The sequence below is a fragment of the Panthera leo genome, chromosome B4, assembly GCF_018350215.1.
Source record: "Panthera leo isolate Ple1 chromosome B4, P.leo_Ple1_pat1.1, whole genome shotgun sequence".
Lineage (NCBI taxonomy): Eukaryota > Metazoa > Chordata > Mammalia > Carnivora > Felidae > Panthera > Panthera leo.
This window is the reverse complement of record NC_056685.1, coordinates 67,041,341-67,055,516: the sequence shown is the minus strand read 5'-3', so window position 1 is coordinate 67,055,516 and position 14,176 is coordinate 67,041,341. Positions and strand designations below refer to the sequence as shown.

The following is a 14,176-nucleotide window of genomic DNA, read 5'->3' as shown; positions in this document are numbered from 1 at the left end:
ATATTGGATTTTAAGAAGTATGCTACAATCTATTCTACTATGTAAGATGTGTCTTTTTGATTCTGTCAATCCATATTCACTTTCCTTTCCAAATATATGCATCATCTTAAAGCACCTAAAGAATTAGCAACTGCAATGTTAGGGAACAGTCCACAAAACTACCCTTTCTTTAGGGGTTTCAAGAGCACCCTCAAATTTGATAACTTGCTTTACAAGGACTCAGTTCATTGAAAGATGTTATAGTCACGATTACAGTTTATTACAGGGAAAGAATACAGATTAAAATCAGCCTAGGGAAGAAACACACAGGACAGATTCTAGGAAAGTAACAAATGAAGAGCTTCTAGTAGACCTCTTCTGTGGAGTCATAGACTTGCCTGATATCACTGTCTGATAACATATAGTACTGCCAACCAGGAAAGTTCACCCAAACCCTAGGGTCCAGAGTCTTTACTGGGGCTACATCAGAATGGCATGCTGACCTCAGTTTCTAACCTTAAGAAGTTGAGCTGAGACTGCTTGATTTAAGGTTTCATTCTAAATCACGCTGTTACTATCTAGCTTGGTCCAAGGTCCCCAAGCTAACAAAGACATTTCTATCAGGCATGTAGGACACTCCAAGGGTATAGAGATTACATCCCCAAAGCCAAGAGCAAAGGGAAGATCTTCTTTTGGGCAAGTTTACATTCTTTACTACACTGTACCTTACCCTCTTCTATGTGTGGTCACTGCACTAAAAAGCCCTGACATTCCTTTTTACCTTACTGAGCTGAACTGCCACATTATGATATTGACAAAACTGTAACTACATGTAGATTTTTGTCATTAATGTGCTTTCAATACTGCTAGACTTTGATTAGCATAGTACTTGGGAAAAATCCATGTATTTGATACTTGAAACCAAGCTAAGATTCACAGCTCAATCTTATTCTAGTATCACAGGTAGAAGGTCTTCTTTTTCTATATTGGTCTTCATTGCTGGGTCCTATTTTGCAAAATACTGCTCAGGATAATCAATCCATGACAGAATACTTTGTTTAAAATCACAATGAAAATCTGGCATTTGAAATACTACCAATATACTTCCAGAAGATGATTACTGTACCTTAAGAAAATTACTCAGGAGCTCTTTGAGTTTCCCAAGCCTGCAAAAATAACTTCCTAAAACTAGCTAAAAACTGAAGACTGCTACCTTTTAAACATCAGCTGTTAGTGTTTCTAAATCATTATGCTTTAGATCACTCCTACTGCACAAAATACTGATTTGATATGTGTGCATGTAACAATGGAATATCTCATTATCCTTTTCTTTAGAGGCACAGAAACTCCTAACTACATTTTTGGTTCAGTTACCTATCATAATGTCCTGTGCTGTATAATTTGTAATACATCCATACAAATGGTTGATTTCAGAGTATAAACATTTAAAATCTTGACAAAAAAAATAAATGTTATATTGGGAACAAAGACTATATTTTATAAATGAGAAATTCTGATATAATATTTTTGAAAAGAATCTTAGCAATATTAAAATTAGTAAACATACTTTTTCTAATGTTGAAGATTTCTTTTAGAAAAGCATTGACATATTTTTATAGCTTAAAGAGAAAAACATTCTCCTTTGAATACAAGCACCAACAAAAACCATTATCCAAACAAAACAGAAAATACATTTTGTCTAAAAATGCCAGAATTTTTAAATTAGGGTATAATATTTAATGTAAGTAGTTAGAAAATATATTTCATCTAAAAATGAATGCCATAATTTTAATGAGGGTATAATATTTAATATAAGTAGCTAACAGTGCTTGCTTCAGCAGCACATATACTAAAATTGAAACAACACAGAGAAAACTAGCACAGCCCTACATAAGGATGATACGCAAATTTGTAATATGAGCGGCTAACAAAATTCTTATGGGACTACAAAACATATTTGACACTGTTTAGCATTATTTTCTGTCTTAAAATCTTAGAACATTTTTGCTAATAGAAGCAACTGCACTGAATTTGAAAATAAAGAAAACACAGCAGGAGGCAATTAAACATACTTTATCCATAAATAGATCATAATAATCACCATGAGAATTATAGACAGTAAATTTACATACGTATTTTTCCAAAACTTGAAGATAGATGTATATCTTGAACATTAGCTACATATGTGTTTAAAGAAATCTCTATGTAAAATTAATGTATACATTAAAATTAAAATGTTTTAAAACAAGCCATAAATACTTTTACCTTGTGCTTGGCTACATATTCTCATTCCTTATTACGTTAATGAAATTCTGAACATTAAGTAAAATGCTAAGACTCAGGCTGAAATTTTAGAATATTAGTCGTTCTTAAGGATTTCCTGCCCTCCAGTGGTATCTGCCTTAATATTTTCACTGCACCTTTCAACATTACAAAGACACATTGCTTCTACATTTACATTATGAAATTATATCACACTGTATGGCAGCATCTAATTTTTTTTCCATTACAGGTTCACTGTCTGTCTGGACCCATGCATCACATCTTGCAACCTGTAGAATGCAGTTATTACTGGTTATATTCTGCGAATTGTGTGCTGAATTACACTGAGACTGTGGAAACCGATCTGTATTATCTTTCATTGAGAGGTGGTGAAGATTCTCATTTTGTTCATGAATTTTGGCATTGTTTTTAATAATTCCATCACATGGAGGTTTTGGCATCCTTTCTGGATAAAAATTACTAGTTATTTGTCTGGTTCTGATGGCTCTCCTATTTGATTCTTCAACGTGCTGCGATATTTTATCTTCTTCTTCAGATAGCTAAAAGAAATTCAGTAATTTTGCTGTAAATTTTTGCTTAAATTTCTAAAAATCATTCAATCACTTCAAAGCATTCTAAAATTCACACTATAGAAAATTTAAAATATAGAAAATATTGGCAGGCTGCAATTCAAAGCTGGTACACCAACAAATAGTCTTCAAACATTAATCCACTGCTTCCAGAGATTCCTCAAAAAATTAAAACTAGAACTACCATATGATTCAGTAGTGCTACTACTGGACACTTAATCAAAGAATACAGAAACACTAATTCAAAAAGATATGTGCAGCCCTATGTTTATTGCAGCGCTATTTACAATTGCAAAATTATGGAAGCAGCCCAACCCAAGTGTCCATCAGTAGATGAACAGATAAAGAAGATGTGGTATATATATACAATGGAATACTATTCCACCAGGAAAAAGAACAAAACCTTGCCATTTGCAACAACATGGAGGGACCCAGAGACTATAATGCTAAGTGAAATAAATCAGAGAAAGATAAATGCCGTATGATTTCACTCATAAGTGGAATTTAAGAAACAAAAAAATTGAACAAAGAAAAAGGAGACAAGCCAAAAACAGATGCTTAACTATAGAGAACTGATGGTTATCAGAGGGGAAGTGGGTGGGGGAGATGGATGAAATAGGTGAAGGGGAATAAGAGTACACTTATCATGATGAGCATTTAGTACTGTATAGAATTGTTGAATCTCTATTATACACCTGAAACTAACATAAGACTACATGGTAATTATACTGGTATTAAAACTTAAAAAAATAATAACCTACTGCTTCCCAGGAGGTTATGGACTTTTAAAATAGCAAGAACAATAATAATCCTTGTATTAAAAATGCAGAAGAGCTAAGAAAGGAAAAGGGAATTTTGTCTGTTCTCAATCCTCATAATAGGCTACATCATCCCCCTACCATTTCACACAAAGAATTGACAAATAAATAATTCACTCATTGACTCATTAAGTTCAAAAATATCTAGATTGTATCTTTTATGGGTCCAGCTTCATGAAAAGTATAATTTAAGGAGAGTATCAGCTAATGGAAAATCAAATCAAATAGATAAAAGAAGTTAAATAAGAATAAGTATCTTAACTGTTATCTAAAAAAGTTAAATTTTAAGAACTTTTAATAGGTATAGATTTCAATTTGCTAGTTTGAATGTTTCAACTTCATGAAAAATTTTATCTTTTTTTTGAGAGAGAGCGTGCGTGCAAGCAAGGGAAGAGCAGAGAGAGAGGGAAGCAGAGGATCTGAAGCAGGCTCTGTGATGACATCATCGAGCCCAATGCAGGTGAGCTCATGATCTGAGCCGAGGTCGGGTGCTAAACCGACTGAGCTACACAAGCACCCGTTGTTTTTGTTTTGTTTTGTTTTAGAGAAATTTATCTTTTAATTACTGAACTAACGAAAGTATTTTTTACTAAAATTCCAATATAAAAGTAATGACTGTTCTAGGTTTAAAAAAAAAAAAAAAAAAAAGCAAAGTTAACATAAAAACCCTGAAATAAGGTGTAGGCTGCAGTAGACTGGCACTAAAATAGAAAAAGCAAGCCCAAGAAATAACATTGACACTGGCTGGGCACAAATTTGAAAAAACAAGCTCAATACATTTATTCAAGAAAATAAATATCCATTTAGCTTCTGCAATGTGAGTGAAGTAGACACGGTTGCTGCCCTCTTAAAGCATACATTCTCACGGGTGGAAATAATACTAATCAAATAATCATGCATATGAATATCTAATTATAAATCGAGAAAAGCCTTATGAAGAACAAGTATGAATCACTCTGAAAGCATAACTGAGAGGCTAGTTTAGATTGAGGAGCCAACGAGGGGCTTTCAGAAGAAGTGACATATTTGAACTGAGACTTAAAGGATGAATAAGAGTAAGACAAAGGAAATAGGATCTACAAATGCCCTGAAACAGAAAAGAGAATGATAAGCTAAGAAAACGAAAAGTCAAAAAGTCAGTACATGTGAAGTGTGGTGTAAAAGAGAGAACATTAGAAGTTGGAGATGTAGCCAGAGGCCAGATTACACATGGCCTGTAGCCACCCTAAGAAGGTTAGATTCTAAAGTAAAACATAAATCCAATGAATACTTAAACACAGAAATAACACGATTCAACTTAGGTTTTCAAAAGATCATGATGACTGCTAACAGAAGAAAGTGGGACAAGAGTATAAGTAGAGAGATCTCGCAGGAGACCATCACAATAGTGCAAGAACAATATACTGGTACCTGAGGCTAGCATACTGACAGCAAAAGTTAAGAGAAGTAGATAAAATATGCAATTTATTTTGGAGATAGAACTGGCTGGATGAAGTGATGGAAACAATGTGGTTAAAAAAAATGATGAGCCAGAAAGAAATGGCAAAGTTAACTAAGTTTCTGGCGTGAGCAACTGAGTGGATAAAAAAGGTATCTACTAATATGGGAATTATCAGTAAAACTGAGCTGGGGCAAAGACCTGTGGGTGTTCAGTTTAAGAGAAAGAAGAAAAGGAGGGGCGCCTAGGTGGCTCAGTTGTTTGAACATCTGACTCTTGATTTCGACTCAGGTCACGATCCCAGGGTTGTGGGATTGAGCCTTGCATCGGGCTCCACACTAAGTGTGGAGCCTGCTTGAGACAGGCTCGCTCTCTCTCTCTCTCTCTCTCTCTTTTGCTCTTTCGCTCTCTCTCTCTTCCGCTCTCTCTTTCGCTCTCTCTCTCTCCCTCTCTGCTCCTCTCCCCTTCTTGCTTGCATGCTCTCTCTCTCAAATAAAAATATAAATGTTTCAAAAATAAAGGGAGATTTTGGTGAAATATCCAAGAAGCTATATCAAATAGGAAATTGGACATCTAAATAAGCATCTGGGCTAAAATGACAAAGATGAAAACTGTCATGAGACAAATATTATATGTTGATGGAATACAGAACATCATCTAACATTTAGAGTACAGGTTTAGAGAAGAAAAGTGTCCTGTAGCAAACCCTAAACATTACATTTATATAGGGAGAAGGGTGGAAAAGAAGCCATCAAAGGCATAAAGTAGAATTCATTTTTTTTTAACGTTTATTTATTTTTGAGACAAAGAGAGACAGACCATGAACAGGGGAGGGTCAGAGAGAGGGAGACACAGAATCTGAAACAGGCTCGAGGCTCTGAACGTCAGCACAGAGCCCGACGCGGGGCTCAAACTCACAGACTACAAGATCACGACCTGAGCCAAAGTCGGAGGCTTAACCGACTGAGCCACCCAGGTGTCCCATAAAGTAGAATTCAAAGAGGTATGAAGGAAACCCAAGATAAGTGTATTATCACAAAAGCAAAGAGAAAGAACATGTTTCAAAACAAGAAAATAATTTCTACTAATATTATTAGTTCTCATAAAATGAAAACTTAAAAATGCCCATTAAAATTGGCAAGAAAGAGGCCACGGGTGTCCATCCTTAGAGCCGTTTGGACAGTGAGGCAGACACTAAAAAAAAAAAAAGGGCAGATTAAGTGAACATGGAAGAATTAATGAAGGAGAACTCCATTTAAACTATGATTTGTGAGAAATGCAGCATTCCCACTGAGGACATAACATGAGGACATAACACTCCATTTATTCAGATTACATTCTTCAACATTTTATAGTTTTCTTCATCTAAGCCTTCAGACTTTTTCTACGTATTCTTAGTTGTTTTAGGTTTTTAATTATTGTAAGCGGGTTCTTTTAAAAAGCATTTCAAAAGAAATCCAACTTTATCCTTGATAAGAGTGGCTTTGGTAAATAATAATGAACACATCATTTTTATAAATGAATGAATGATATTTACATTTCAATTTTACATGTTTATATTTTTCTTACACTTGAAGTGTTTAATATTTTTTTAAAATTTTCACTATTTATTGACAATTTTTTAGAATGTAAAGGTAACCTATGAAAAATATAAGTAATTCTAAATTAGCAGAGCATAAATTAATAAGCAAAAAAAAAAAAATGTAACTTACCATTTCTGAACTAGAACTGAAGCAACTATCTGTTGGCCTTGGAGAATAACTGGTAGATTGACTACTCTGTGAAGAATCAAGATCTGAAAATAAAGATTTAATTCATGAAGAATGGTATTTATATATACAAAGTATATACATAGGCAAAACTATTTGCCGGTAAAATACATTTAGTTAACATTCTACAGAGAGCTATAAAGTGTGTGAAAACTAGTTAAAATTTTGTATACTTGGGCAGCTTGCATTTCTGATAGTATTATGGATTTTATACTTAAAACATTTGTATCTATAAGTAAAATAAGAGTATATACATAAGGAAAGAAAGGATAATAAAGAATATTGGATTGTTTTTTCCCAATATATGAACCATTTATTATAAACAAATAATTTTAAAAAAATTTTTAACATTTATTCATTATTGAGAGACAGAGACAGAGCATGAGCATGGGAGGGGCAGAGAGAGGGGGAGATACAGAATCTGAAGCAGGCTCCAGGCTCTGAGCTGTCAGCACAGAGCCCGAGCAGGGCTCAAACTCACAAACTGCGAAATCATGACCTGAGCCGAAGTCAGACACTTAACCAACTGAGCCACTCAGGTACCCCATATAAACAAATAATTTGAAGTGTCAACTGCAGAAAGAGGAATAAATCAAGTTTATTAAATCCCAACATGCAGATATGCGCTAATCCAGTAAATGAAGATTAATTGTACAATCAAAACTGTATGAAAAAAATCAATTCAAAGCATCCAGTATAATATTCTTTCATTATCTGGTTCATTATCTGGAACCAGGTAACTGCAACCAGATAACTGCAACTTGATTGCAAGTAAAGTTTAAAAGTGCACCTAAGAGGCAGGTCCTAACTCCCTACAATGCATAAATACTGTAAGTCAACAGTAGCTTCAACAATTCCTGTCCCTTTGTCTATGAAAATGGGTTTCCTCTCAAGAAAAGCCCAAGGAAGGGTGTGAGGGCGGCTCAGTCAGTTAAGCACCCAACTCTTGGTATTCAGCTCAGGTCATGATCTCATGGTTCATGAGTTCGAGCGTCATGTCAGGCTCTCTACTTCTACAAGTAGGGAGATAAAGTAACCAAAGTCAACAACAACAGGGAGCAAGTAACACTCTCCAAAAAACACCTCCTGAAGGGCCAGGCCCTGGACATGTATGACCGCTCTTTAATATAGCAGTTCTTGCAGGTACAAGGCACACAACGAGCTTTTACAACACATAAGGGACAGAAAACTAGCCAAAATGATGAAACAGAAGAATTCTCCTCAAAAGAAATTCCAGGAAGAAATGACAGCTAAAGAATTGCTCCAAATAGATATAAACAATATAACTGAACAAGAATTTAGAATAACAGTCTAAGATTAATTGCTGGGCTTGAAAAAAGCATAGAAGACAGCAGAGAATCTATTTCTGCAGACATTAAGGAACTAAAAAATAGTAATGGTGAATTTTAAAAATGCTATAAATGAGGTGAAAAATATACTGGAGGCAGTGACAGTGAGAATTGAAGAGGCAAGGGGGGGAATAGGTGAAATAGAAGATAAAATTATGGAAAAAGAGAAAGCTGAGAAAGAGATAAAAAAAAAACTTCTGGATCATGACAGGAAATTACAGAACTAAGTGATTCAAGGAAATGGAACAATATCCATATCATAGGAATTCCAGAAGAAGAGAGAGAAAGGGGCCAAAGGTGTACTTGAGCAAATCATAGCTGAGAATTCCTCAACCTGGGGAAGGAAACAGGCATTGAAATACAAGAGGCATAGAGAACCCCCTTCAGATGTAACTTGAATCAATCTTCTGCACAACATATCATAGTGAAACTGGCCAAATACAAGGATGAAGAGAGAATTCTGAAAGCAGCTAGGGATAAACAGGCCTTAACATAAAAAGGTAGACACATAAGGGTAGTAGCAGACCTATCTACTGACTTGGCAGGCCAGAAAGGAATGGCAGGGAATCTTCAATGTGATGAACAGAAAAAATATGCAGCCAAGAACCCTTTACCCAGCAAGTCTGTCATCCAGAATAGAAGGAGATATAAAGGTTTTCCCAAACAAAAACTGAAGGAATTCATCACCACTAAACCAGCCCTACATGAGATCCTAAGGGGGACTCTGTGAGTGGAATGCTACAAAGATCACAAAGGACCAGAGACACCACTACAAGCATGAAACCTACAGATAACACAATGACTCTAAACACCTATCTTTCAATAATAACACTGAATATAAATGGACTAAATGTTCCAATCAAAAGACAGAGTATCAGAATGGATAAAAACCAACCAACCAAACAAACAAACAAACAAACAAGACCCATCTATTTTCTGTCTACAAGAGACCAATTTTAGACCTGAGGACACCTTCAGATTGAAATTGAAGGGATGGAAAACCAGCTATCATGCTACTGGAAGTCAAAAGAAAGTTGGAGTAGCCATACTTATATCAGACAAACTAGATTTTAAACTAAAGGCTGTAACAAGAGATGAAGGGCATTATATAATAATTACAAGTCAGTCCATCAAGAAGGGCTAACAATAAATGTTTATGCACCAAATTTGGAAGCACCCAAATATATACAACAGTTAATCACAAACATCTTATTGGTAAGCAATCTTATTGGTAAGAATGTGGTAATTGCAGGGGACCTTAATACTCCACTTACAACAATAGACAGATCATCTAGACAGAAAATCAATAAACAATAGCCCTGAATGATACACTGGACCAGATGGACTTGACAGATATATTTAGAACTTTTCATCCTAAAGCAGCAGAATGCATATTCTTCTCGAGTGTACATAGAACATTCTCCAAGATAGATCACATATTGGGTCACAAAACAGCTCTCAATAAGATCATACCATGGACACTTCCAGATCACAATGCTATGAAACTTGACATCAACCATAGGAAAAAGTTTGAAAAACCTTCAAATTCATGGAGGTTAAAGAACATCCTACTAAAAAAAGAATGTGTCAACAAGGCAATTAAAGAAGAAACTAAAAAATATATGGAACACATGAAAATTAAAACATAACAATCCAAACCCCTTTGGGATGCAGCAAAGGCATTCCTAAGAGGAAAATATACTGCAATCCAGGCCTAGCTCAAGAAACAAGAAAAATCCCAAATACAAAATCTAACAGCACACCTAAAGGAAATAGAAGCAGAACAACAAAGAAACCCCAAGGCCAGTAGAAGAGAAATAATAAAGACCAGAACAGAAATAAACAATAGAGAATCCAAAAAAAACCAATAGAACAGATCAATGAAACTAAGAGTTGGTTTTTTGAAAACAAACAAAATTGAAAACAAACAAACCCCCAGCCAGACTTCTCAAAAAGAAAAGAGGACCCAATTAGAAAAAAAAATCATGAAGGAAAATTGATTTATCACAATCAATCCCTCAGAAATACAAGCAATTATCAGAGAATACTATGGAAAAGTATATGCCAGCCAACAGGACAACCTGGAAGAAATGGACAAATCCCTAGACGCCCACAAACTACCAAAACTCAAACAGGAAGAAATAGAAAATTTGAACAGATCCATAACTAGTAAAGAAATTGAATCAGTTATCAAAAATCTCCCACTGAGATCAAACTGAGGGTTGATGGGCAGTGGGAGGGAGGGGAGGGCGGATGATGGATATTGAAGAGGGCATCTTTTGGGATGAGCACTGGGTGTTGTATGGAAACCAATTTGACAATAAATTTCATATATTAAAAAAAAAAAAATCTCCCAACACATAAGAGTCCTGGACCAGATGGCTTCCCTGGAGAATTCTACCAGACATTTAAAGCCGAGATAATACCTATCCTCCTCAAGCTGTTCCAAAAAATAGAAATGGAAGGAAAACTTCCAAACTCATTCTATGAAGCCAGCATTACCTTGATTCCCAAACCAGTTAGAGACCCCACAGAAAAGGAGAACTATAGGCCAATATCCCTGATGAACATGGATGCAAAAATTCTCAACAAGATACTAGCAAATCAAATTCAACAGCATATAAAAAGAATTATTCACCATGATCAAGTGGGATTCATTCCTGGGCTGCAGGGATGGTTCAACATTTGCAAATCAATCAATGTGATATATCACATTAATAAAAGAAACGTTAAGAACCATATGATCCCATCAATCGATGAAGAAAAAGCATATGACAAAATTCAGCATCCTTTCTTAATAAAAACCCTCGAGAAAGTCGGGATAGAAGGAACATACTTAAACATCAAAAAAGCCATTTATGAAAAGCCCACAGCTAATATCACCCTCAATGGGAGAAAAACTGAGAGCTTTCCCCCTGAGATCAGGAACGTGACAGGGATGTCCACTCTCACCACTTGTTTAACATACTGTTGGAAGTCCTAGCATCAGCAATTGGACAACAAAATGAAATAAAAGACATCAAAATTGGCAAAGAAGTCAAACTTTCACTTTTGCAGACATGATACTCTACATGGAAGACCCAAAAGACTCCTAGAGCTGATAACATGAATTCAGCAGAGTCACAGGGTACAAATTCAATGTACAGAAATCGGCTGCGTTTTTATACACCAATAATGAAGCAACAGAAAGACAAATAAAGAAACTGATCCCGTTCACAATTGCACCAAGAACCATAAAATACCTAGGAATAAACATAACCAAAGATGTAAAAGATCTATATGCTGAAAACTATAGAAAGCTTATGAAGGAAATTGAAGAAGACACAAAGAAATGGAAAAACATGCCATGCTCATGGGTTGTTAAAATGTCAATACTACCCAAAGCAATCTACACATTCAATGCAATCCCAACCAAAATAGCACCAGCATTCTTCTCAAAGCTAGGACAAGCAATCCTAAAATTTGTATGGAACCACAAAAGACCCCAAATAGCCAAAGTAATTTTGAAGAAGAAAACCAAAGCAGGCAGCATGACAATCCCAGACTATAGCCTCTACTACAAATCTGTAATCATCAAGACAGCATGGTATTGGCACCAAAACAGACACATAGACCAATGGAATAGAGTGGGTCCGGAATTGGACCCACAAATGTATGGCCAACTAATCTTTGACAAAGCACGAAAGAATATCCAATGGAAAAAAAGACAGTCTCTTTAGCAAATGATACTGGGAGAACTGGACAGCAACATGAAGAACAAAACTAGACCACTTTCTTACACCATACACAAAAATAAATTCAAAATGGATGGAAGACCTAAATGTGAGACACGAAACCACCAAAATCCTAAAGGAGAATGCAGGTAGCAAATTTTTTAAAAGTTTTTAAAATTTATTTTGAGAGAGAGAGAGAGAGAGAGAGAGAGAGAATGAGAACAAGCAGGGTAGGGGCAGAGAGAGAATCTCAAGCAGGGACCACTGTCAGTTCAGAGACCTATGTGGGGCTCAAACTCATGAACCGTGAGATCATGACCTGAGCTGAAATCAAGAGTCAGATGCTTAACTGACGGAGCCACCCAGGCATCCCCAGGTTGATAGCAGCTGTAGCACCTTCTTACTACCTTACTTACCTCTTGAGGCAAGGGGAAACAAAAGCAAAAATGAACTACTGGGACTTCATCAAGACAGAAAGCTTCTGCATAGCAAACAATCAACAAAACTAAAATGCAACCTTCAGAATGGGGAGAAGATATCTGCAAATGACATATCTGATAAAGGGTTAGAACCTAAAATCTATAAAGAACTTATTAAACTAACACCCAAAAAACAATTAATCCAGTCAAGATGCAGGCAGAAGACATGAATAGATATTTTTCCAAAGAAGACTTAAGAAGTGCAACAGATGTGTGAAAAGATACTCAACATCACTAATAATCAGGGAAATACAAATCAAAACCATGATGAGACAGGGACCTGGGTGGCTCAGTTGGTTAAGCATCTGACTTCAGCTCAGATCATGATTTCACAGTTCGTGAGTTCGAGTCCTGCATTGGGGTGAGCTTGAGTCCTGCTTCAGGTGAGCTCGAGGCCCTGCTTCTCTCTCTCTTTCTGCCCCTCAGGGGATTTTCTCTCTTTCCCATTTCTGCTCCTCACTCACTTGTGCCCTCTATCTCTCAAAAGAAAAAAAAGAAAACACTATGAGATTTTACCTCACAGCTGTCATAATGGCTAAAACTAACAACACAGGAAACAACAGGTGTTGGCAAGGATGTGGAGAAAGGGGAACTCTCTTGCACTGTTGGTGGAAATGCAAACTGGTACAATCACTCTAAAAAAAGAGTATGGAGGTTATTCAAGAAGTTAAAAGTAGAACTACCCTATGATCCAGCAATTACACTACTTGTTATTTACCCAAAGTATACAAAAATACAGATTTGAAGGGGGACATGCACCCTCATGTTTATAGCAGTATTATCAACAATAGCCAAATTATGGGAAGAGCCCAAATATCCATTGACTGATGAATGGATAAAGAGGATGTGGTGTATATGTGTATACGTGTGTGTGTGTGTGTGTGTATACATGTATATGTATATGTACACATATGTGTATATATGTGTATATATACATATATATATATATATAATGGAATATTACTCAGCCATCAGAAAGAACCAAATCTTGCCATTTGCAACAACATGCATGGAGCTAGAATGTATGATGCTAAGTGAAATGAGTTAATCAGAGAAAGACAAATATCATGATTTCACTCATATATAGAATTTAAGAAACAAAATAGATGAACATAGGGGAAGGGAAGGAAATATCTAATATAAAAACAGAGAGGGAAGCAAACCATAAGATTCTCTTACCTATACAGAACAAACTGAGGATTGTTGGAGCAGAGGTGGGTAGGAGGATGAGCTAAATGGGGGATGGGCATTAAGGAAGGCACTTGTAATGAGCACAGGGTATTATATGTAAGTGATGAATCACTAATTTCTACTCCTGAAACCAGTATTACATTATATGTTAACTAGAATTTAAATTTGAAACATAAAATATATGTGATAAAAAGTATGAAAATTTAAATTGCCTGATGATCAAACCACATTTATAAACAATCTGATTTATAAAATAATGCAATTTCTATAGAAAATTCCTCTTTCACTGAGAAGAGGAACATTTTTAGTATAGTAAATAAACAGGGGTTCAAAAATAGGAAAGAGGCAACCTTAAAGAAAAAAGAAGTAATTTTATAGATGTTGACTATGAAAGGAACAGTTGAGACCAGAGACAGTTATTTAATTAATAGAAATTTCTAAAACATCAAGAAATGTTTCTAAAACCAAATTTTCAGATATGAGAAATAACTTTTGAGGATCTCATGTACAGCATGGAGTAGATTTTAAGTGTCTCACCACATAGGGGTGGTATGGGTGGCTCAGTCAGTTAAGTATCTGACTTCAGCT

General features: G+C 35.6%; 1 protein-coding gene and 1 pseudogene across 2 annotated transcripts in view; one reads left to right on the top strand and one right to left on the bottom strand.

Annotated features, from left to right (window-relative positions):
- Positions 1–1,804: 1,804 nt before the first annotated feature.
- Positions 1,805–1,917, top strand: LOC122225701 (annotated as a pseudogene).
- A 120-nt stretch (positions 1,918–2,037) lies between these two features.
- The window catches only part of CB4H12orf40 (chromosome B4 C12orf40 homolog), a 57,005-nt gene continuing 44,866 nt past the window's right edge, over positions 2,038–14,176 (bottom strand). The window contains exons 11-12 of one of the 2 annotated variants that reach the window (XM_042948457.1): positions 6,800–6,882; positions 2,038–2,801 (exon numbers count right to left, since the gene is read on the bottom strand). In XM_042948457.1, the coding sequence (XP_042804391.1) occupies positions 2,439–2,801; positions 6,800–6,882 (446 nt within the window). In that variant the 3' untranslated portion in view covers positions 2,038–2,438. Of the gene's footprint in view, positions 2,802–6,799; positions 6,883–14,176 lie in introns of those variants that run through there. The other variant, XM_042948458.1, reaches the window with a different exon arrangement.